We start from the raw sequence: 26,479 nt of genomic DNA on the forward strand, positions 1-26,479 counted from the left end.
CACCTGTAATATGCTGTCCAGTTCTGGGCACCGGTCCATAAAAAGGATGACCTGGAGCTGGAGGGGGTTCAACTTCGAGCCAAAAAAATGTTAAGGGGTACGGAGGGTCTTAGTTATGAGGAAAGATTAAAACAACTGGATTTATTTAGTCTGGAAAAGAGACGACTACGAGGGGACAGGATTAATTTAAATAAATATATGAATGGTCCATACAAAAAATATGGTGGTAAGTTGTTTCAGATTAAATCAAATCAAAAGACGAGGGAGCACTCTCTCCGTCTGGAGAAATCAAGGTTTATTCACCAGAGGCAACAGGGCTTTTTTTTACTATGAGAACTGTCAATCTGTGGAATAGCCTGCCTCAGGCAGCAGGGACAGCAGAGAGATTCAAGAAGGGTCTAGATGCCTTTTTACACCTAAATAACATTGATGATTATGTTATTTAGAATAGTTTCCCCTAAATCCCTTCCTCATACAATCCCTTCCCTTCCTTGGTTGAACTTGATGGACAAGTGTCTTTTTTCAACCGTATAAACTATGATACTATGCTACTATGATTATAATAAACTGAAATAGCTGTTGCAAAAGCCCAAGTTTTGATAACTAAAAATGATTCAGATTAATAGGGGTGCCCAAACTTTTTCTTATGACTGCATAAAGAACAATAGACCCAAAATAAACACATATTTCATTATTATTGCCAAACCGCGGATCACATAAAATTTTACGCGGACTGCCTGCAGTATAAAAAAAATAAAAATATTGGAGCACAATACATACATTGACATACGATGAGAACAGGGGGATCGCGTGACGGGATGACGTGAGAGCACGCCGCTCTGCCTCCCGACGTCCGACTACATGTGAGCGCCTCGGCGCTGTAGCGTTTGTTGCCTGACCTGCCACCCCTGCTGTGCCGGAGCTTGGAACGCCGGATACGCTACCTGCTCCTTCCTCACTGGACACCTGGGTGCGTGTGGTGGAGGGCCCTGACCGGACCGTGGGCTGTTGATCCGTCGGAGCTTTGAGCGCTGAGCGGTGGAACGATTGCGAGGGTCTCGAGTGGAGAGTGATTTGAGGTGGGACGATGATGCCTTAAAGCTGCAGGGGCTCAATGGGGGACATAAAGTCTCTCAAGCAGGTGAAGGAGGAAAGGAAGGAGCGACCTGGGTCGCTTACTAAGCTGTGTGCTGAGCTCTCGGGGGGACGTCCTGCGAGCTGTTGCCTTGCTGCGGCCGGGAACCGGCTACCAGAGTGGACCATTGTGGAGTACGCACTAACTCAAGTCTTCTATGATTCAGGAAGGATCGCTTCTCCAACGAACTGCTGAGCTACCTAGTGAGCAACATCCACCTGAAACGGTAATACCTCGGCTCCCTACCATCAGTTAGTAAATAAATGTACATTGCGTTGGAGCTTTGAAAGACGCTTATTCACTAACCTCCACTCCAACTTCTCTAATCCACCCAGGCTGCCAAACTAACAGTTTACTAACATTCTGTTTCCAAAGTTATGCTATTAATGCCACTGCCTCTGCTTGGACCTAAGCCAAAACTGAACACTTTTACTAGCACTTTGCCTCGGCTTGGACTTAAGCTGAAACTGCATGTTATATTAGCTCCTTTCTTTATTTACTTTTTGGATCTAAGCTGAAACTGCATGTCATATTAGCACTGTGTTACTAGTACTCTGCTTCTGCTTGCACTGAAGTCAAAACTGCACGTTATATCAGCACTTTGTTACTAGCACCTTGCTGCGGGGTCGCCTTGTTGAGAGACATTAACTTAAATAATTTGTTCTCCGATTCCAGTGCCAGGAAAACATCAACCTGAATGCATTTGGACTATATGGCAAAGTCTGATAAGCTGAGGTGGTTTTTACATTTGGGCAACCCCGCTAGTACCTCTAATGTTGTCTTTAATGCTTTTGTCTTTCTAACTAACTTTGCTTCCCCGCGGATTTAAGCTGAAATTGCATGTTATATCAGCACTTCTTCACTTCTTGGATCTAAGCTGAAACTGCATGATATATCAGTTCTTTGTAACTAGTACTTGGCTGCACGTTATATCAGCACTTTGATACTAGCACCTTGCTGTGGGGCAGCCCCGCTGAGAGACATTAACTTAAGTAATTTGTCCTCTGGCCGTAGTACCAGGAAAATATCAACCTGGGGCAAAGTCTGATATGCCGATGTGGTTTCTGTAGTTGGGCAACCTCGCCAGGGCCCCTAATGATGCCTTTATTGCTTCCGTTTTTCTAACCAACTCCTAACATAAGTCTGGTCTGGATTTTCGGGTTTGCTCCAGTAACATTCTTTTTCTAAGTCATACTATTGAGCAACCCTAGTTAAATCTGCGTTGAAGTAATTACCTTATATACTCGAGTATAAGCCTAGTTTTTCAACACAAAATTTGTGCTCAAAAACCCTAACTCGGCTTATACTCGAGTCAACTAAAAAAATAAAGTCAAAACTCACCTTTCTGACATCATAGGTCCTCTTCTGTCTGAGACAGTCTGAGACAAAAAAGGACCTATGGGGGACGTCGGAAAGATGAGTACAGTGTTATTTTTTTTCCTACTACAGGGGCTGGGCAGGCTGTATGCTACAGGGAGGCTGTAACCAATGCATTTCCCACCCTCGGCTTATACTCGAGTCAATAGGTTTTCCCAGTTTTTTGTGTTCAAATTAGGGGTTTCGGCTTATACTCGGGTCGGCTAAACTCGAGCATATACGGTATAAGCCTGTGGCGATTTTGGCATTACTGTATTTTATATCTGTATTTTGCTCTCTGTGCGCCTTGCCGCGATGCATTAATCTAGCTTATTCAATTGCTGGCTTAACAATAGGATAATAATTAACTGACTTAAAACGCAATACTTACTAACACTTTGCTTAAGGCTTATTTACTAAGTTTTAGGTTGTAGAACTTAATCTGGTTTTACCGTATTGTTTGTCCGTTATTGTCAGGTGTAGGTTACTTTACTTCATCATGCCTCCAAAAAAGCCAGAAAGAAAGTCAGGAGGGTTAGATAAAATGTGGAAGGCCTCCCCAACTAAAACAAAACAAATTAGCAAGGAGGATGGAGAAGAGCGTCAGGACAACTGAGGAAGATATTAAATCAATCCAGAAAGGCATGAAAGAACTAAGGGAAGAAAATGCACAGTTGAAAGAAAAGCTGTTAGATCAGGAAAATCGGTCAAGGAGGGCCAATATAAGAATAATTGGGTATCCAGAGGACCCTTCTGAATGGAATATGGCCACCAATATACAGAAGTGGTTATTGAAAGTATTTGGTAGTGAAGAGCTATCTTCTAACTTTGCAGTGGAAAGAGCACATAGAATCCCTTTCCAGAAACCGATACCAGGGGCACCCCCCAGAACAATTCTGGTTAAATGTCTTATTTCACAAGACAGAGATTACATTATTAGAAACTCGAGAAAAAAAGAACAAGAGATGCTCATGGATAGAAAAAAAGTGGCTATTTTTCCAGACTATGCGAGGGAGACACAGAAATTGAGGGCAAGTTATAAGATGGTGAAAAACAGGCTGCACGAGGCAAATATACAATTTTCCCTACTTTTTCCGGCCAGACTGAGGGTAATTTATAAAAATAAAACGCTGTTTTTTGGGTCTTCAGAGGAAGCCTCGAACTGGCTGGAAAGACAAAGGATTTAGATAGGAGGCAGGGAAGGTAAATTGTACAAGAAATTAATAATATGTCGTAAAATGATAAAACGATAATAATGAACGTTATATAAATATGTAAAAATGGTCATTGGATGTCGGGAGGGCGATGTAAGATAAGGGGATCTTCTGTATGTTGTTACAGGTGGATCAATTTGGGGTAAGGGGGGGGGGGTGGGAGGGGGATACTGGCAAGTTTTTTTTTTTTTTCTTTCTTTTCTCTTTCTCCTCCCTATCTGAATGGAGAAGGCAATAAGAGTTCTGTGTTGGAACATTAGGGGCCTGAGTGATAGGAAAAGAAGATGTTCAATATTTGATGTAATAAATAAACATTTGCCAGCTGTGGTAGTATTGCTAGAAACCCACTTAACCCCAGAATTAGGATGTAGAATAAAAAAAAAAAATGGGCTGTAAGGGAATTCCACTCATACGGGGGTAATTACTCAAAAGGTGTCTCGGTTCTGATCCACTTCAGTATAGACTTCAAATTAATTGATAAAAAATCTGATAGTGAGGGCAGGTTTATATTTTTACACTGTCTTTTGAACGGAATTGAGTATGTTCTTGCATTTATGTACATCCCCTCCCCCCCCCCCCCCCCACTCATCGTTAAGGGTTCTGTCAGAATTTGCCTGCTTTATTGAGGATAAAAGTTGTACCAGAATCCTTATCATGGGAGACCTGAACATGGTCTTTGTTCCTCATCTTGATCGCCTTAGCCTATTGGGGGGTAACAAAAAAAACCCTAATGAGGGGATAAAATTGAGGAACTTCTGTCAGGACATGGGTTTACAGGATATATGGAGAGCAAAATATGGGGAAAAGAGGGCCTTCTCTTGTCACAATGAATCCTGTAATACCCTGTCCAGAATAGATCATGGATTGGCTAATTCGCAGGTATTGAGGAACATTTCCAGAATGACCTATGAACCCATTGTGATCTCTGACCATGCTCCAATCCTAGTCACATTAGGGGAACCATCATTCAGTAGGCGGAAGTTCAAACTAAACCCCCATTGGCTAACTGTTCTCGAACCCAGTCTGGATTTAAAAACAGCTATTGGAGAGTTTTGGGACAGGAACATTAATACCGCAAGCACTCTTGCAGTTTGGGATATGTTAAAACTATTCATTAAGTCTACACTTTCACATGTGATTAATGTTAAAAAGAAAGATTTTAGTAGGAAGGAGGCAGATTTAAAAAAGCAGGTCGAGGACACATCTAAGAATTTGGGACACTCCGGAGATACCATTCTTATCCGGGCCTATAAGGATGCCAAGGAAAAATATGAAGATTTCTTAATAGAAAAAGCCCAACATAAACAGTTTTTTGCGGGACAGTGATACTTCACGGAAAAGGGGAAATCAGGTAAACTTTTAGCTAATATGATCAAGAACAATAAACAAGGAAATAAGAACATTTCAGTTATCCGATGGCATAGAGGACAAATATGCAGAGAGCAACACGAGACACAGCAGGAATTTAAACGCTTTTATCAACACCTTTATGAGTCTGTTGGGGATAAAAATCAAACAGGAGATATTAAAAGATACCTGCAGGATATTAACTTTCCGCACTTGTCTGGAAATCAGGTAGAAGCGCTGAACTCCCCGATTACGTTGAAGGAGCTGGAGGAGACAATTGACTCCTGTAGCGGCGACTCTGCCCCAGGCCCGGATGGCCTTCCCTTCGGTTTATACAGGACATATAAAGAAGTACTGGCCCCAATGTTGTTAACTACAATGCAAGAAATTTATAGAAGAGGGAAAATGACGGACTCAATGTCCGAAGCTACCATTATTCTCATTCCAAAAAAAGACAAGGACCTACTGGACCCAGGATCATTCAGACCCATTTCACTGATTAATACAGACGCTAAAATCATAGCAAAGATGTTGGCCAGACGACTTAAGAATGTAATTGCCAGTATTATTCATGAGGACCAGTGGGGGTTTATCCCGGGCAGGAAAGTGAGCGACTGTCTGAACAGATTGTTTGTCTCCATAGAGAAGGGTGAGGGGGGCCTCCGCTCGATCCTGTCATTGGATGCCGTTAAAGCCTTTGACAGGGTCGAGTAGGGGTTCCTATGGGAAGTGATGGATAAATTTGGGGTTGGGGTGGAGTTCGTGAACTGGATAAAGTGTTTATACAATTCCCCAAAAGCCAGGATCGGTATTGATGGTAGCGAGTCGGAGAGTTTACCCCTTAGTAGGGGTACGAGGCAGGTTTGTCCCCTCTCCCCCCTCCTCTTTGCCATTTTTATTGAACCCCTCCCATTAAAATTAGGGCCCATAGAGGCATAGGAGGAGGGGGAAGCGGTGGACCAGAGGACAAGTTGTGCCTCTATGCAGATGACATCCTGCTATGTCTGCGAGATTCCCCTTTATTGATACCCAATGCAGTAAGCACAGTGACAGAATTTGGTCAGTTTTCAGGTTTGGAGATTAACTGGAGTAAGTCAGGTCTGATGCCACTGGATGGGAATAAGATAGTAGAGCTAGAATCTGGAATTAAAATGAACAGCCAGGAATCGCTGAAATATCTCGGGACAGTAATCTCAGCAAAAGTGCAAGAATATGAACTATTAAATCTGAAACCTCTAGTCAACTCAGAAGTAGGGTTCATACCTGGGATAAACTACCTCTCTCCTTTGCGGATAGAATTGGTCTTATAAAAATGGTCCTGCTACCACAAATTTTGGTTTTTTTGACATCATGCCCAATCTGGATTGATAATTCTTTCTTTAAAGCAATGGAAGCTCTCCTTAATGAATTAATTTATAAAATAATTCATATGGATGGTATTATAGAAGACACTCCTTTGTGGCATAATCCCCTCTTTCCAGAGCTTGGGAACCTCCCATTTCCCATTTTCTGGGAAAATAGAGGGGTGCGCCTTTTTTCTCAGATACTGGATAAAGGGGTAGTGGTATGTTTTTCTTCACTTAAAACAAAAGTGGGTTTGAATAATGGAGATTTTTTGAGATACTCACAGTTAGCACATGCAATCAAAGCAATAAAGATGAGTAGAAGTATAAAATTTGAGGCACATCCATGTATAGACTTTATTAAAAACACTAAAAAGGAAAAGGGTTTGGTTGCTGGGGTATATAGATTATTGCTTAAAGGTATGTTCTTAGGGGTTAAACATAAGTCACAAGAACACTGGGAAAAGGAGATAGGACAGATAACACGGCACGAGTGGGAGGGTTTTATAGGAATGTGAAGGTAGGATCTATTAGTGAAAATCACAGAGTTATCCAGACAAAGGTATTGTATAGCTTATACTACTCTCCAGATGTGCTGTACAAGATGAAAGTGAAGAGTTCTTCTAAATGTTTCAAATGTGGAATAGAGGAGGCTGACTGTCTTCATACAATCTGGGCGTGCCCCAGACTTCAAGGTTTCTGGGATGGTTTATTTCGGCAGATAAATAAAATTCTAGAGCGGCCACTGACCCCTTCGATTAGTGTGGCAGTTATGGGACTGTTTGGGATTAGCGATAAAGTGAAGCCAAAAGAGAGGCTATTGGTATTAAAGCTCATGACAATAGCGAAGGTTCTTATAGTTCGAGAATGGGGAAGTAGTAGGATTCCTAATGTGGACCAATGGTTCGCTCTTACACAAAAGATTAAAAGATATGAACAAATCCATACTGATAAATGTGGAACTGGAGGGAAATGGGCTGAGATCTGGAGTAATTGGAAATAGGTTTTTCCCCCATTGTTGAGGATGTGTTTTTTTTTTCTTTTTTTTCTCTTGCCAGTGGGTTGGATGGGAAAGGGTGGGGGGAGGGGGTTTCTTAAGCTACTGTACAGGGCCATCAATGTACAAAAGAAGAAAATGCATGGTCTCCTTTTTAACCATCCGTCAGGATGATATATGTTTGTATGGTATACATTGTATAGTGTGTGTAGGGTGAGGGGTGGGGAGTAAGGAGTACACAAAGTAAAAACGCAAATAAATTGAAGCTAAGTACTTTAGGGCACCGGTGCAACGTTCATTATTCTGATGGTTAAAGGAGGGGAGGGAAGGTGGGGAGGTTAGGGGAAGAGGGGAAGGGAAGAGGGGAAGGGGAAGGGGAAAAAAAAAAAAAGAAAAAAAGAAGAAAAGAAAAAGGTTTACAGATTGTGCTTTACCTGGAGACCTGATGGCAGATCTCCACCATTGTGTTTCAGGTTAGGTCGGACTATGTCTAGCAGTATGTGGGTTCACACCCTGGTTATATGAATTTTGTTAAACTGTTATATGTGTGAACACTGTTAAATTGCAAAGTCTGACTACTATTTTTGTAATTTACACTTTGTTAAAAAAGCAATAAAATTTTTTATAATGGAAAAAAAGATACATTGACATACGATACACAGATTGACAAACAGTGAATATATAAAAACGGTCACCCTACATAAAGATTACCAACGGCGCATAGTAATAATAATAACAATAATGATGATGAACAACTGTTAATTATCCATATACCACAAGTGTGTGTGGAAGTTTATGTGAAAAAACAAAGAACAATAGACCCCAAAATTTCATTATTATTGCTACACCGCAGATTGTGTAACCAATATTAATCCTCAACAATCAACTTGCCAAGTACCTGCTTAAGCTGTATAACATTATGATACATGATGTATATATATTTTCTGTTGCTACTTAATTCAGGAATGGGGAGATTGAAGCACTCATCCCATTCATTGGGTTTTTATAATTGGGTTTATAAATGGGTATATTGGGTTAAATAATCACGTCAGCTTTTTTTGTATACTTTGTTGAACCTGGTAATTTGGGTAATCAGATAAAACAAGCGTATCGTACATACTCATTGAGGCCATGAGGTTTCACGGTTGCCAGTGTAAAAATCCATTGTGATTCTCGTTGACAAACCAATCTATCATGGTCGCCTCCTCTGAGCAGGGCACTTACCGCTTCAATGCCCTCAAAACAGATCACCTTAGAATCACTTTTGTGACATTGCCAAATATATCTAGCTGTAGGGGTATTTGTTTGTTAGTGATATCCCTAATGTGTTCACCAATACGTGTTTGAAAATTGTTTTACCTACAGATTGTACAGAACATTTACATTGAGTAAATAAAATATTCTCACACTCCTACAATTGATGATTATGTTATTTTTATTGGAAGGGTATTGCCAGTTATTGTGCTGCAAAAAATAGAACCATCTTGGATGTATTTAGTCTTGACATCTCCCACATTTAAAAGTGCGAGCAGGGGGGGGCTGGGTAGCCAAGTAGATCTTTTAATTGGCATAAGGTGGCTGTGGATCAGATTGTCACCCAGATTCCATCCTCTTCGATAAGTAATGGACATTTCTTCACCCACCAACTTACCAATACAAGGGTTTCAATGTAATATATCCCAAAACGTTTGAAGGGTTTCTCAGACCATTTTGTGTCTGGCTTCATAGGTCCATATGATTCAGGTTTAGGAATCAGTATTTTTAAGAATTCATCCCGATTGGTACAGAATGCATGCTGGTATGCTTTTTTTCAGCACCCTATCGGAAATCTCTTATACAGATTAGAGGACAATGAGATGAAATCAGGGAGGAATGTATAAGTAGGAGTTTTGGATGATAACTTTGCCACCACAACAAGTTATTAGTTGCAGTGTATTTTCAAAATATATGTGTAGTGATCGCTTCAGTGTGGGATTTCCTGATAATAAGATCCAAGAATAAAATGTCATCCTTGTGGAACTCAGAAGTAAAGTACAGATCTATTTCAATAACATTAAGGTGGGATACAAAGTTCTTATATTCATCTTCTGTACCCCAAAATAAATATGTCATCTATGAAACATAGCCATGTTATATGATGCGTCCACTGTTTCCATCTCCCACTCTCTTCTGATCGCTTCTTCAGATTAGTGGAATGCAATACTGATGTTTTACCTCAAGTTCTGTGGGTGCCATAGGGATGATCGACACCCCAAATAAACCGATGCAGAGGGCTGATCATGGAGGGAGAAAGGTGGAAAAGTCCTTAAGGTGCAGCTGGTTAAATAGCTGGGGACGCAACTATTAGATCAGGGGTCCCCAAACTTTTTACATAGGGGGCCGATCACTGTCCCTCTCAGACCGTTGGAGGGCCGGACTAAAGTTTAAAAATTAAAAAAATATTAATTAATTATTTCCTATGCTGCCCCTCATAATTTATTATTTCCTATGCTGCCCCTCATAATTTATTATTTCCTATGCTGCCCCTTATAATTTATTATTTCCTATGCTACCCCTTATGAGGAAATAATTAATTATGAGGGGCAGCATAGGAAATAATTAATTATGAGGGGCAGCATAGGAAATAATTAATTATGAGGGGCAGCATAGAAAATAATTAATTATGAGGGGCAGCATAGAAAATAATTAATTATGAGGGGCAGCATAGAAAATAATTAATTATGAGGGGCAGCATAGGAAATAATTAATTATGAGGGGCAGCATAGGAAATAATTAATTATGAGGGGCAGCATAGGATATAATTGATTATGAGGGGCAGCATAGGATATAATTGATTATGAGGGGCAGCATAGGAAATAATTAATTATGAGGGGCAGCATAGGAAATAATTAATTATTCCCTATGCCAGTGGTGGCGAACCTATGGCACTGGTGCCAGAGGCGGCACTCCGAGCCCTCTCTTTGGGCACCCGGGCCATCATCCCAGCATGAAGTTCACCAGACTGGACTCTTCCAAGAATCTTCCTACAATGATAGACGAATTTGCCCTCCTCCTTTCAACTGCATTGGTGTCTTTAGGAGGCTGAATGATTGAAAGTTGTCAAAGAACAAAGAGAAATAAATTACTGCTTATATTGCTGTGCTGGCACTTTGCTATAAATAAGTGGTTTTTGGTTGAAGTTTGGGCACTCAGGCTCTAAAAGGTTCGCCATCACTGCCCTATGCTGCCCCCTCATAATTAATTATTCCCTATGCTGCCCCCTCATAATTAATTATTCCCTATGCTGCCCCCTCATAATTAATTATTCCCTATGCTGCCCCCTCATAATTAATTATTCCCTATGCTGCCCCCTCATAATTAATTATTCCCTATGCTGCCCCCTCATAATTAATTATTCCCTATGCTGCCCCCTCATAATTAATTATTCCCTATGCTGCCCCCTCATAATTATTCCCTATGCTGCCCCCTCATAATTAATTATTCCCTATGCTGCCCCCTCATAATTAATTATTCCCTATGCTGCCCCCTCATAATTAATTATTCCCTATGCTGCCCCCTCATAATTAATTATTCCCTATGCTGCCCCCTCATAATTAATTATTCCCTATGCTGCCCCCTCATAATTAATTATTCCCTATGCTGCCCCCTCATAATTAATTATTTCCTATCCTGCTCCTCATAATTAATTATTTCCTATCCTGCTCCTCATAATTAATTATTACCTATCCTGCTCCTCATAATTAATTATTACCTATCCTGCTCCTCATAATTAATTATTTCCTATCCTGCTCCTCATAACTATTCCCTATGCTGCCCCTCCATTATTATTTTCTATAATGGCCCCATAATCCAGAATTTCATATATTAGGGCAGCCACAATGTTTCTACTGCTGTTTTAAAAAAAATAATAAAAGCCCTGCACTTACCTCTGGCTCCTGCCGGACAGGAAGCGGTGCGCGGCCACGTGATGACGTAATCACGCGGCCGCGCATCCAGGTTCAAGGAGCGATGTGCGCCGGGGTTGTCTTCCGGCCACATCGCTCCACCTGCAATAATAGTGCTCGAGCGGCCGTTTCCGGCCGCATCGAGCACTATTCAGTGACGGGCAGGAGCTTCCTGTCCGGATGGACGGAGGCCCCTGCCCGACTGCCGAACTGGATACGGGCCGTGTGCCGTACTGGAGCGCCAGCCCGGGGGCCCCCAAATAACAAATCCGGATCCCGGGGCTCGGCGCTGGATGGGACGGGGGCCGGATAGAAACGGTCCGCGGGCCGCAAGTGTTAGATACAGAGAAGTTCTCATGGAGATCACACAGGTACTTCTGCGCCAGTGTGCTCACTATAAAATACAGACTTGTATGGATGCACAAACTATGTGTATCCTTTGACATACACATTCATCCAAGTTCTGGAAACAAAGGGTTCTAAGCTCTGTACACATAAATATAAAATCGGTAGCTGTGTCGTGTGACCTGAAATTTCCGATGCTTAGAAAGTATTGAATGAAGCTGCATGCTTGACTTCCCACTTCATACAATTGGACCTTTGTGATCAAACTTGAGACAACCAGTTTACATTAATTACAGCTTTTGGAAGACTGGGATAAAAAAAAACAAAAAAAAAACCCTCAAAGATTACATATTTTTGCAGGTTAATTTTGTACAAATTTAAAAGTATTTTTTGGTATCATCTTCTAAAACCCCCCTTTTTGTCATCTTGTAAATGTCACGAACTTTGAAATCTAATGGGTAAAATTCTCAGGATTGGAGGATCTCCAATCTTCAGAGATACAGCAACTGTTAATGGTAGAAGTTGAAGAGGACAGTGTCATGCTTCACGTATTACAGCAGCACACAGATTGCATGGGATGTCATGGCAGGAGAGCACATTTCAAATGGTTGTAACTTATACGTATGAACTGTATCCTTATTTGTATGTATTGATCTGTATTAGGTTATATGCAAAACATTTTCTTCAATAAACTATATTGAGTATAAAATTATCCTATGAAGTTAAAGTCTAACATATCATGAAAAAAAGTTAAATTGTAATGATATGTAAAGATGTTGGGGTTTAAAGAAGAACAAAACGGCAAAAATGGACCTAGACTTTCAGGTACCAATGGTCTTCATTAGGGAGTTAAACATCCCAATAAGAAGCAGTTTTATCGTCTTTCTACCCTAAAGAGCCTCCTCCACCACTCCCACACTTCCACTTAGATTGTGAACTCCTTACAAATTAGTCTGTGTGTTTGGAATTAGCTAGAGAACGTGCATTCCAAACAAAGTAGTTTTGAGTCACCTGATGATTAACCCGATATACTAGGGTGAATTAAAGTGTTGAGACATATTGGACCACATTAATTAAAGCGTTTGCACAAGTGTCTGCAGCAGTTTTGTGTTGTGGTTGCACTGTGTCCGACAAGACAGAAAAAATGTGCACCTAAGTGTTAGTGCTTAGTCAGAGTTTGTGCCACATTTATTATGGACATCCCCTACTATTCTTCAGCATGAACAAAGTGCACACTTACAGATTAATGAAGACTGTGGGCCAGTTTTAATCTAGCACATACTGCACACATTCCACAGGCAAACTGCTCAAAGTACAGTCTGCACTAGTTTTGACAAATGTGACACGTTGCCTTGTGTGAATGTTTTGCCAGGTATGCTTACAAACTTAATTTTCTGGGGATGGGTACTATGCATTTTTAAGGTAAAAACTGTGTGGGCACAAGTTAGTGTGGGAACTTGTTATTAGGTATATTAGTGAAAGGTTCCCTTTAAAATATAAATCAAGAACTTTGTAATGTTTCTCTGCAAACAGTACACTGCTGACATTTGGTGGCTTTCCTTGGTAGTTGCAGTTGGCCAGCTATCGAGTATACAGGAAGAGGGCACATTACCAAACCAAGACAACTCCCCTTGACTGACATTCAGGCAGGTGATCAAACAGGGACACCAAATGGAAACATCATTACATTATTGCAGTGGCTCTTAACTGGGGTTCTGTGAGTCGGTATCAGGGGTTCGAAGGAGCCTCTGCCACAGAGGTCAAGACACACACATTTCATTTATCACTAAAGATGAGTTCGGTGAATGTGCATATTAAAATGGTGTTTCGGTACCTCAAACAAGGTTAAGAACCACTGCAATATTGCCATGTATTTTTACACTTCTTGTTGACTTTTTCAGAATATGTATTAATAGAGGTTAAGTTTTAATTTAGTCTTATAACACCATCCCTTTCTGTGATATAAATTAGTCTATTTATTGTACTTCAAAATATGATTTCATCAAGAACATTTTGATTTATAAGGTGCTACAGAGTATGTTGGGGGTCATATAAATATATAGAATTGTATAAAGGTTTTAAACAAGTTTATGTATATAATAATAATAAAAGATTCAGCTACAGAGGCAGAGGGATAACTCACCAGAAAATTATATAGATCCTTATTAGATGTGATTTTATTGGAATTTTCCAATCCAGTGTGTGCCATTGGACTTTCAGTTTTACATTTCTAAAGTAAAATTAATACAGATAATATCGTCAGAAAGTGAATTATGAAAAAATAATTTACAACTAATATTGCTATTGATAGCTTAGAGGGATAGCAGGGAGTTGGCAGTGTCTTTGGCTCATTTACTAGAACGTAAACAACCCCAAAGCACAACTCACAAAGATAATAGAAAAAAAAAAAGTGTTGTATTAACCCCTTAACGCCCATTAAAGGGATACCAAAAAGTTTAATAATGTTTTCATACATTTACAAAAATTAAAACCTCCTGTACCTCCTGTGACTTTCTTTTGTTTCACAGTTCTATTTGAGCAAGCAATCTTCTGGTTTCAGTTTTAAAGAAAACCTGTCACCAGGGAACTACCCCCCCCCCCCCAAAAAAAAAAAAATCACACACAATACCTATTAGATGGGGAGAAAGCTTGACTGTATACTGTATAGGCCTCCATGACTGGAACAGAGGAATTTTTAGTCTTTTTTTTTTTAGAAGAATGTTGGATCTAATCCCATGTATAGAAGCATCAGTGGAACATGTATAAAAATATCTAAAAGCTACGGTGTATATGGTTTGTGGGGGTTCCCTGGTGGCAGGTTCTCTTTAAAGTGAACCTGTCACCAGGGACCTCATTTTCACTAAAGACAGGTTGCAGAAGCTTACTACACCTGCAGTGCACATCTGCCTCTCAGCCTTTTCTAAATATTTGCATTACAATGCAATTGTGTGTTATAACTTAACTTGCACCCTGACAAAATCCTGGGGTAGTCACAGGGGCTGGACTTTGGTTTGGATGCAATTAAAAAAAAAAAAAAAAAAGTGCCTTGTCGGTGTTACACACTCCTCAGATCTTAGCCCCCACTTTTGTACTCCTGTATAGCTCCTGCTCCTTCACAGAGGTCACAGCCTGGTGAGCCTGACATCAGTGGGGGAGGGAAAAGCTGTACAGGAGCACAAAGACGGAGGCAGCCTGCAGCTCAGACAAGTCACATGTTGTTTTCTGAAATGTATCCAAACCAAAGCTCAGCTCCTGTGACTACCCGAGGATTTTGTCAGGATGCAAGAGGAAGTTATAACACACAATTATATTGTAATGGAAATGCTTAGAAAAGGCTGAAAGGCATTTTTGCACTTCAGATGTCATAGGCTTTTACAATCTGTCTTTAGTGAAAATGAGGTCCGTGGTGACAGGTTCCCTTTAAGTTACAGCTGAAACCAGTTGCATATGATACCAGCTCTGATTGTGAGTCACTGCCATCTCCACACCAGGCTGTACCAGTAAAATAAGATGGCAAACTTCCCAATAATAATCTTTTCTAACAGGCCAGAGAATAAAGAATTTTATTAGAGTGTTTTTGATACCCAACAGTCAGATGCCCACATGAGCGATTCTAACCGTACCTCATTATAAGTGTGAAAAGGCACTACTGTAGCAAAACCATGTGAAAAAGATGTGCAACTATTAATTCATATATATTGTTACTATGGACAAATTGTGCTAGTTTTTACATTTTACAGTCTTATTACTAAAATAAAATCGTGGGCTACCTTAAATTCTTGGGGTTCTGATTTAATTTGCCTGTATAGAGGAACAAACAAACAAACAAACAAACAGTCTTTAAATGATGGCTAATATTTACAGTGTTAATTTTTTTAAGTTCTTCAAAATACTTTAAACATATGCATAATTCAAGTTTTGCATTACATTTCCCCTAAACATTGATGGGATAAAAAACATTTTAAGCTTTACAAATACTTCAGTGATATGTGAATGCATTAGTAAGGCTCTGTTCACAAAACGATTGGTCACAATCAACAGTGAACCCTATTACTATATTTATAAGCCCAAACAATACCAATGCTTTAAGATTGCCAAGCATATTATATAATTGCCAGTGCAGAAAGTATATCTTACATGGTATAGAAAGGATAGGAGCTCTAACAGTTCAAAAAAGCAAAAAAAGCCTACATACTCACCTACACTCCTCTTAATCCTGATGTTGGGGCTTGTCTTCTTTAACTTTGAAGGCGGGGTGTCAAGATTACAGAAAACAAGCATCGGGATCAAGATGAGGAGGAGGACAGGCGAGTATGTGTAATTGTTTTTTTTACTTTACTGAACTGGTATATTTCCTTTAAATACAGCAAAGATCAGATGTTCTGCAGATGATAAACAGTGAAGGGAACCGAAAGCAGACCAGTTAGCGCTCAATGTAGTGGCTATGCTTAGCTCCAATTCAGTTGGTCTGTAATAAACTGACATGACCACTACACAGGGACAGAAAATACAATAAAGTTTGGTAATGTAAAAACAAATACTCACATTTTATCTGATGTACAAGGATCTTTTCTATTTTGATCTGCACCACAGTTTTCTACAGAGAAGGAAAGAAAAACAAATGTATTTTTAAAAGATATCCCTATTGTCATACTGTTCAACTTTGAGGGGCCACATAAGTATCCAGCACCATAGATGCACAAACAACACAGCACATCACATCACAAAATGTCCCCATAGAAATTATAAATACCACAGGAGAGCAATGATTATCGCCTCAGAAAAAAATCCTGCATTCAGAGCAGACAATAGTAGTGCAGACCCCAGAGCAGATAATAGTACTGGTGACCACATAGTAGGCTTAAAATACTGGAGAACCCAGAGCATAAAACTAATAGTTGGTTTCCCTGAAAATAAGAACCCCCCTTCCCCTCGAAAATAAGACTGTGTCCCATACTGGTTGTATGCGGCAGCATCCAGAACCGGAGCAGGAAAGGACCCAGGAGCAGTAGAGCTTACAAATACTTACCACTCCTGGGCCCTATGCTGCTGGCGTTCTGCTCTAGGTCGTGACCTTGACGAATATAACCAGCATCAGTCAGAACAGGGGGAGCGGAGCGGCAGGAGAGGACCTGGGAGCAGCGAGAGCTTTACTTCTCAACTGTACTCACTGCTATCCAGTCTCCGACACCAATGAGCACTTCCATCAATTATGTTACATCAGTTATGACTGCAACTCATGGCTTGACAGGCTGCATGTGGCCTGTGGTGCCTCTGATCCCCCTTTTTAGTGGAGATGAATGTGTGTGTTGCACTTTATGGACATGCTCTGGAATAAAGCTCCTCTGCTATAGATTAGAGGAATAAGGTACATGGAAGGAATGCCTGCATTTATCACAAGCACTGCTAGAGGTACCAGGAAAATAGTCGTAGAGTCAAAGGATATTTTAGTGTAGCTGGAGTCAGAGTTGAAATTTGGGAAATCGAGGAGTCTGAGGTTTGGCTTACTGACTCCAATGCCCTGCTTTGAAGGCTTTGTATAAAAGCATACAATGCTAGGGCTACAGCTAGTTGTTCTCCTCCCAGGGTCCTTTTTGAATATACAGAAAATTCTTCTACTGCTGCCAAGAAGGATAAGGTGAGAAACCAGTCTTATTTAACAGTTTATTCCATAAGACTATGCATTTTTCACTAGTGCTGAGCACTTCCTTAGGTCAATATATCTGTCATTAACATAATATAACGTATATACTTGAGTATAAGCCGACCCAAGTATAAGCCGGAGAACCTAATTTTACCACCAAAAACTGTGAAAACCTATTGACTCGAGTATAAGCCTGAGGCGGAAAATGAATTGTTCACAGCCTCCCCCAGAGTATACAGCTAGTGAGCCCCTTGTATAAAGCCAGCGAGCCTCCGGTAGCATATGGCCAGCCAGCCCCCCCCCCAGTAGCACCATATGGCCAGCCAGCCCCCCCCCCCAGTAGCACCATATGGCCAGCCAGCCCCCCCCCCCAGTAGCAGCACATGGCCAGCCAGCCCTCCCCCCCAGTAGCAGCACATGGCCAGCCAGCCCCCCCCCCAGTAGCAGCACATGGCCAGCCAGCCCCCCCCCCCCAGTAGCAGAACATGGCCAGCCAGCCCCCCCCCCAGTAGCAGCACATGGCCAGCCAGCCGCCCCCTGCAGTATATAACCAGCCCCCTGCAGTATATAACCAGCCCCCTGTAATAAAGCTAGAAAGCCAGTCCCATGTAGTATATATAGCCAGCCAACCCGCCCGCCTCGTGTAGTATATAGCCAGCCACCCCCGTGTAGTATATAGCCAGCCACCCCCGTGTAGTATATAGCCAACCCTCAGGATGCCCTGCACACAAAAAAAATAAACAGAGGTTTCACCTTCCTGCCGCCCCGGGCAGGTCCTCTTCTTACTTCATGTGGACAGATAAAAGGGCCTTGCACTCAGGTGAGCAATCAGTTTAGTTTTTATAAAATAAAATATATATATTATATTAATATATATAGTACAAAAAAATGGCAGCACTTGAGATTTCAAGGTGAATAAAAACGTACTTGTTTATTCCAACATGTGTCCTGTAAGCTACGTTTCTGCTTTTTCTGTATATACAAAATCTGGGCTGACGTACAAAATGCTAGACCTATATAATATTCAATAAAACACACTTAGCAGTTTGTTAAATTTTTTTCTCCTAAAAATAGCAATACCTCACATGTGTTTGGAAACTACTGTAGGGGAGCTTGGAAGGAAAGACTGCTTTTCAAAACATAATGGGCGATGGCTGGTTCACTTCGAAAAAAAAATAAAAGGAGTATTCCAGAAAAAAGCATACCGTATATACCGGCGTATAAGACGACTTTTGAAGACAGAAAAATCTTCTGTCTTCTCTGGGGTCGTCTTATACGCCGGTAATCGTCTTATACGGCGGCGGTCGGGTCGCGCTTACATGGAGAGGGCTCACGGGTTGAGCCCTCTCCATAGCCGGTAAGTCTTTGCTGCATATTGCAGCAAAGGCTTACCGGTAACACCCGCGATCGGTGCTAGCAGCGGTGCTGCCGGCAGCCTCAAACAGTGGCGTACCGATCGCGGTACCGAGGCCCGCACCTGACCCCTGTGCTGCGCTGATAACTCGGCGCAGCACAGCGGGCAGATGTTTGTGACAGCCGCGGGCCTTTCCCTTACAGCGCACGGACTGTTCTGCATCTGGTCCGTGCGCTGGATCAGGAGGGCCCGGAGCTGTCACAATTTAAAATTTGAACGGCCCCCGAAACGCCCCCGTCCCACCCACCTTCCCACCCACCTTCCCACCCACCTCATCCATCGACGCCGGCACAGGCTTAATGACGCGCCTGCCTGCGCCGGGTCTGCTGAGGTCTATGACCCGGCACCTGACCTGGCAGACGCGTCATCAGCCGTCGCCTGCGCCGATCTTTAGAAGAGAGAGAGGGCGCAAAGAGGAGCGGAATAACTTGGTAAGTTTTATTTTTCATTTTGCTTAAATCTATGGGGCCCTGTTTCTATTTGGGGGGGGGGGCATAGGTGAAAGTTAGGAAATGGCTATTGGGGGGGGGGGGGAATATTACCTATGGGGGACATTAATCATGGCTACTGCTGGGGGTGGGGACATTGATTATAGCTACTGCTGGGGGTGGGGACATTGATTATGGCTACTGGTGAGGGGGGGACATTAATTATAGCTACTGCTGGGGGTGGGGACATTGATTATGGCTACTGGTGAGGGGGGGACATTAATTATGGCTACTGGTGAGGGGGGGACATTAATTATGGCTACTGGTGAGGGGGGGACATTAATTATGGCTACTGGTGAGGGGGGGACATTAATTATGGCTACTGGTGAGGGGGGGACATTAATTATGGCTACTGGTGAGGGGGGGACATTAATTATGGCTACTGGTGAGGGGGGGACATTAATTATGGCTACTGGTGAGGGGGGGACATTAATTATGGCTACTGGTGAGGGGGGGACATTAATTATGGCTACTGGTGAGGGGGGGACATTAATTATGGCTACTGGTGAGGGGGGGACATTAATTATGGCTACTGGTGAGGGGGGGACATTAATTATGGCTACTGGTGAGGGGGGGACATTAATTATGGCTACTGGTGGGTGGGGGCATTAATTATGGCTACTGGTGGGTGGGGGCATTAATTATGGCTACTGGTGGGTGGGGGCATTAATTATGGCTACTGGTGGGTTGGGGCATTAATTATGGCTACTGGTAGATGGGGGACATTAATTATGGCTACTGGTAGATGGGGGACATTAATTATGGCTACTGGTAGATGGGGGACATTAATTATGGATACTGGTGAGGGGGGACATTAATTATGGCTACTGGTAGATGGGGGACATTAATCATGGCTACTGCTGGGGGTGGGGACATTGATTATAGCTACTGCTGGGGGTGGGGACATTGATTATGGCTACTGGTGAGGGGGGGACATTAATTATAGCTACTGCTGGGGGTGGGGACATTGATTATGGCTACTGGTGAGGGGGGGACATTAATTATGGCTACTGGTGAGGGGGGGACATTAATTATGGCTACTGGTGAGGGGGGGACATTAATTATGGCTACTGGTGAGGGGGGGACATTAATTATGGCTACTGGTGAGGGGGGGACATTAATTATGGCTACTGGTGAGGGGGGGACATTAATTATGGCTACTGGTGAGGGGGGGACATTAATTATGGCTACTGGTGAGGGGGGGACATTAATTATGGCTACTGGTGAGGGGGGGACATTAATTATGGCTACTGGTGGGTGGGGGCATTAATTATGGCTACTGGTGGGTGGGGGCATTAATTATGGCTACTGGTGGGTGGGGGCATTAATTATGGCTACTGGTGGGTTGGGGCATTAATTATGGCTACTGGTAGATGGGGGACATTAATTATGGCTACTGGTAGATGGGGGACATTAATTATGGCTACTGGTAGATGGGGGACATTAATTATGGATACTGGTGAGGGGGGACATTAATTATGGCTACTGGTAGATGGGGGACATTAATTATGGATACTGGTGAGGGGGGACATTAATTATGGCTACTGGTGAGGAGGTGTTCAATGTTTTTATGCATACCGATGGTAATGTTGTTGTTGTATGCGTTATGTTTATGAGCGACACTTTTCCTGCTATATACCTGCATGTCATAAGAATTTACATTAAAAAAAGGACCATGTTAAATTCAAATCTGTTTTTTTTTTTAATTTTTACCGGTGTTTTGTATGCGTTGGAAAAGGGGTAGTCTTATACCGTGAATCTATCTTAAACTCTATATTTTAACAGGAAAGTAGGGGGGTCGTCTTATACACCAGGTCGTCTTATACGCCGCAATATACGGCAATTTATATTTAAATATAAACTAATATCTAATTAGTTGTAAATTTATAAAATTTGCTGCCCTTAGCAGATAAATGTTGTGGACATTCACTATAATGAAAAATTAAAATGCTACTGGCCCTTTAATCAGGGCAGAAGATGGCTGCTGGTCACATGTCTGTTTGTAGTCGGTTGCTTGCAGTATGACTAGTGTTGTGGCGAAACCCATCTGAGTGAGGTAATGTCCAGTGATGGCATTTACACATCATTACTATGGTAACAGTGAAAGAAAGTGGGGCACTGTTACTGAGAACTGAGGGATCACAAGAGGCGTTGTCTCCTGTGGCAGTCATCCTCGAGATAGCTCTGTCTACTTAATAAAGCCCATAAAATTTAGCAAATCATAAAAGCAAACAATTTAAGTTCTGTATGAGATTAAATACATGTTTTTGTATCAGATGTTCATATTCCTGGAATATCCCTTTAAGTTTTTCTAAAGTTCTGCAGTTCTGTGCCAATTAGGTTGTATCCAGCTTGTGCACTTGAGAAGTTAGAATGTTATTTATTATGGTACAATACCACAATAGATAAAATATGAAAGGGCTCAGGAGCAATAGAGCTTAAAGGGGTATTCTCACAAAGACAAGTTTCTTAAATGTACTCAGGATAACAAAATAACACATTCTCTAATTCACTGTTATTAACAAAAGTACAGCATTTCACAGATACAAGCCCAACCTGTCTATCAGTCCTGGTTAGGGACGCCATGTTGGATTTCTGTGTGACAGCATGGAGATGTGATTTCTGTTTCCCCCTCTGCTCCCTGCACTCTAGCACTGCCCACCTTCAGTCCAAGACGGAGCTCGCTCACTGTTGCACACTGATACACAGACATTGGGGCAGATTTATCAAGCAGTCTGAAAGTCAGAATATTTCCAGTTGCCCATGGCAACCAATCACAGCTCCCCTTTAAAATATTCATGAGCACTGGTGAAATGAAAACTGAGCTGTGATTGGTTGCCATGGGCAACTGGAAATATTCTGACTTTCAGACTGCTTGATAAATCTGCCCCAGTGAGTTCCTGCCTGCAGCAGCATGGGGAGAACTACAAGCTACAGTCATGGCCAAAAGTTTTGAGAATTATACAAAGTCTACTGCATCAGGTTTTATAATGGTAATTTGCATATACTCCAGAATTTTATAAAGAGTTATTAGCTTAACAGCAATTAATTGCAAAGTCAATATTTGCCTAGAAAAATTAAATTTTCCCCCAAAACACATTTCAACTTCATTGCAGGCCTGCCTAAGGGTGACGTCAGACGTGGTGCTTTGTCTGCGCTTGCAAACGCAAACAAAGCCGCGCCCACTCGGGCGGGCCGCGGCCCGATCGCAATGGCGTTTCTATGGAAACGCCTGCGATCGGGAACGAGCGGCCGGTGTTTTGCGTTAATTTAATGCAAAACACCGGTGGCTCGTTCCCGATCGCAGGCGTTTCCATAGAAACGCCAATGCGATCGGGCCGCGGCCCGCCCCGGTGGGCGCGGCTTTGTCTGCGTTTGCAAGCGCAGACAAAGCGCCACGTCTGACATCACCCTTAAAAGGAGCAGTAATTGCTCCATTAACACAGGTGTGGGTGTTGATGAGGACAGGACTGGAGATCAACCTGTCATGATTAAGTAAGAATCACACCACTGGACACTTTAAAAGGAGGCTGGTGCTTGGCATCACTGTTTCTCTTCCGTTAACCATGGTTATCTCTAAAGAAACATGTATATGAACAGAATTGGGATCTGTATTCTTAGGTAACACCCAATAATGGGCTACACACATGCAAAAATTTGCTATGCGAAATAAGAACAAGGAAACGTGTAAGGTAGCAAAATAACACAGAATATAACAAAGAATATAAAACCATTTAAAAAGGAATGCACCCTAGTGCATGCATAGATACAAAATCAAATGGAGCCTGACACCTGATAATGTCGGGTATATCCAAACCTGAGCCACACAAAACCATCACAACATGAATGAGTATGAAGGCAGGGCATGTGTCTGTGGGAAAAATGATGGAAAAGTAAGTCCGGCCCGAGAATATATGAGGAATGAATGCACTGAAATGCATAGTAATCCTCTGTGCCGGAATAGCTGATATGCTGTAGCAGACCCACTGGCACAGATCCAAGCTGAAATATTACCAGAAGATGTGAGGTGGAGATGGGGACCCAGGACAAGTCGCCCCACGCATTCCGCCGCGTATCGCAGCTTCCTCAGGGGTGCCCCACAGATGTAGTACCCAAACATATACCTATGCCATATGCACTTAATGGGCAGCCGGTGTGTGAGTGCCGGAATTGCGCCAGGATCGGCGTCTCCGGAAACGGGGAGGAGTCCGCCGCGGTATGACGTTACTTCCGCTGACGCGGTCCGCCATCCGCGCATGCGCACTTCCAACTCTTATCCAGGCAATGCCGAAGACGCTACCGGATGGGCCAGGAATGGTGACTGTGCACCATGTAGAACTAAGTGAAGCGTAATATCTAAATGAAAATGAACAAGACAAGGTGCCACAGAGTAAACCCTGATTAAAAAACGCAAATGATGAAACAAAGTGCATGAGTGAAAGAATGATTGATAAAAATGATGTACAGATCGCCATATAATAAAGTGCATAGGGCATATATAATGCATGCTAAGTGCAAACATGCACATTATCAAATACCAAGCAACCTTCTTTGTCCCAAATAGAACTTTATCATCAAATATTATAGACACACTCAGACCGACACATACACATATAAACTACATGGGCCCATGCACATTCACCCAACGCACATACCACAACATACGATCAAGAATAATTGCATCATAAGGTTTATAGCAATACGATAGATACAGAGAAGTACAGGATAAAGGGTACTTAAATTTGTCATTATGACCATGCAGCTCATAATAGTAGGACCAATATGCGGTCAGGATACACGAGGGAGTAGGACCGGAGGTTTGTGAAGGCAAGCGTTGGTCTAGGCAAGACAGAGACGTTAAATCTGACAAGCTTCTGGGAGGAACAACCAAAGGGCCGCTGGGGACCCGGGGTGGAAGCAATCAAGGAGAACTCTTATAGGATCAAGTCATTAATCTAAGAATGATAAAGCAATGCAAAGTTGTAATGAGCACAAAAAAACAGAGCAAAGGGCATTAAAGTAGTGTTATCTAAGACACCAGTGTGCAGGATTTAGAGCCAGCCTATGGAAGGAGGCATGCATCACCCAGCTATGTATATAAGTAGAACATATCTTGAATGAAGTGAGCCCATAAGGGGTGGGCGCATGCCTGCATGGAATGAAAAAAGGAATAAAAAGGAAAAGGAAAAGAAGAGGAGAAAGAAACAAGGGGAAAAGAGAAGAAGCGAGGGAAAGAGAGAGGTAAGTGACCCAAATGTGTGCTGGAGACCCATGGTGAGGTGAATAGAAATACCTGTGGGTAGAATGCCCACTGTGACAGGTGGAAGACCTGTGGGGTGTGAAGTGGTGACCGATTGATGAGGAGGTGTGGGCCTAGTGCTAAGTAAAGCACAGTGAAGGATAAGTGTGGCGAAAGGCCACCAATGGGAAGAACGTGAAAAAATGACAGTGCAAGAGATGAAGGAACAAAAGCAGTGTACGCGTGCGTGTGTAGGGAAGGGGTCACAGTGGCATAAGGTCACCCAGAGTGCAGAAAAGATAGTGTGAAAAAAATATGGAAAAGTGAAAAAGAAAAAGAAAAACAAGAAACGTGATTGTTGGACCAGAAAGTGAACAGAGAAAAAGAATGAAAAATAGGAAAACAAGAGGGAAAAAACGGAAAAAACTAAAAGAACCCAATGGAGGGCATGCTGTAAACATGAGTGCCTGACCGGTGAGGATACCTACTTTTTGTAGAAGCCGGAGAAGAGCATTTCTTCATTCATCCCCAAAGGAGCCAATGTTCTCAGTTCAAATATCCATTTGGCTTCAAGTCGGAGAAGGCCCGGGGTTAAGTCCCCTCCCCTTATGTAAGGTTGCACTCTGTCAAGGCCGATAATTCTTAGACTGGAAGGGTCACCTCTGTGCACACTAAGAAAGTGTTTTGCAACTGTGGATAATTGTTTCCCATCCTTGAAGTCTCGTTCCGCATTATTAATCGTGGAGATGTGTTTCTGTACTCTTTTACGTACCTCCTGACCCGTTTGCCCGACATACATTTTGGGGCAGGAACACATTAGGCCGTAGATGACACATCGCGACCGGCAATTCACACAAGACCGGAGTTTGATGATTCTGGAGTCAGCCGGGTTCAGAAGGTTATCACCTCTTAGAATCAAGGGGCAGATCGTACAATCTCCACACGGGTACGTGCCAAGTAGTCGTTGACCATGTCCAATTGCCCTTGTTGGTAGTTGAAAATGGCTTTTTGTTAGACTGTCACGCAGATTTTTAGCCCGTCTGGCGACCATCCTCGGTACAGGGGGAATATGTATGTCCAATCTGGGCTCACTTTTTAAGATACCCCAATTTTTGTGTAGCAGTTTGTAGATATCTGACCATTGGTTATGATAGGTCGTTACCAGGCAGGGTTTGCCATCAGATGTTTTGATTCTTGGTACAAAGGTGTCTTGTCTTGGGGTTTGTTTGGCTCGAATAAAGGCCTTCGAGACCCCTTTTTTTGGATAGGCACGATTCTTGAATCTGTGTGTTAAATCTCTAGCTTGCTCCATAGTTAGTCTTATGTCCAATTCTTTAATAAAGTCATTCTGTGTTATTTTGCTACCTTACACATGTTTCCTTGTTCTTATTTCGCATCTCTAAAGAAACAGTCATCATTGCACTACACAAAACTGGCCTAACAGGGAAGAGTATCGCAGCTAGAAAGATTGCACCTCAGTCAACAATCTATCGCATCATCAAGGAATTCAAGAAGAGAGGTTACATTGTTGCCAAAAAGCTCCAGGGCGCCCAAGAAGGACCAGCAAGCACCAGGACTCTCTCTTAAAAGTGTTTCAGCTTTGGAATTGGGCTACCAGCAGTGCAGAGCTTGCTCAGGAATGGAAGCAGGCAGGTGTGAGTGCATCTGCACGCACTGTGAGGCGGAGACTCTTGGAGCAAGGCCTGGTGTCAACGAGGGCAGCAAAGAAGCCACTTGTCTCCAGAAAAAACATCAGGGACAGGCTGATATTGTGCAAAAGGTACAGGGAGTGGACTGCTGAGGACTGGAATAAAGTCATTTTCTCTAATGAATCCCCTTTCCAATTGTTTGGAACATCTGGAAAACAGCTTGTTCGGAGAAGACAAGGTGAGCGATACCACCAGTCTTGTCTCATGCCAACTGTAAAGCATCCTGCAACCATTCATGTGTGGGGTTGCTTCTCAGCCAAGGGAATCGGCTCTCTCACAGTCTTTCCTAAAAAGAAAACCATGA

At 42.4% G+C, this 26,479-nt stretch overlaps 1 protein-coding gene across 12 annotated transcripts in view; it reads right to left on the reverse strand.

Moving 5' to 3' along the window:
• Positions 1–26,479, reverse strand: part of LOC140133136 (uncharacterized) — a 254,866-nt gene that overhangs the window by 125,415 nt on the left and 102,972 nt on the right. For all 12 annotated transcript variants that reach the window (XM_072152850.1, XM_072152851.1, XM_072152859.1 and 9 more), the window contains 3 exons: positions 16,227–16,278; positions 15,452–15,482; positions 13,825–13,911 (listed from right to left, as the gene is read on the reverse strand). In XM_072152850.1, coding sequence (XP_072008951.1) covers positions 13,825–13,911; positions 15,452–15,482; positions 16,227–16,278 — 170 coding nt within the window. The remainder of the gene's footprint in view (positions 1–13,824; positions 13,912–15,451; positions 15,483–16,226; positions 16,279–26,479) is intronic.

Source organism: Engystomops pustulosus, chromosome 5 (genome assembly GCF_040894005.1).
Source record: "Engystomops pustulosus chromosome 5, aEngPut4.maternal, whole genome shotgun sequence".
Taxonomy (NCBI): domain Eukaryota; kingdom Metazoa; phylum Chordata; class Amphibia; order Anura; family Leptodactylidae; genus Engystomops; species Engystomops pustulosus.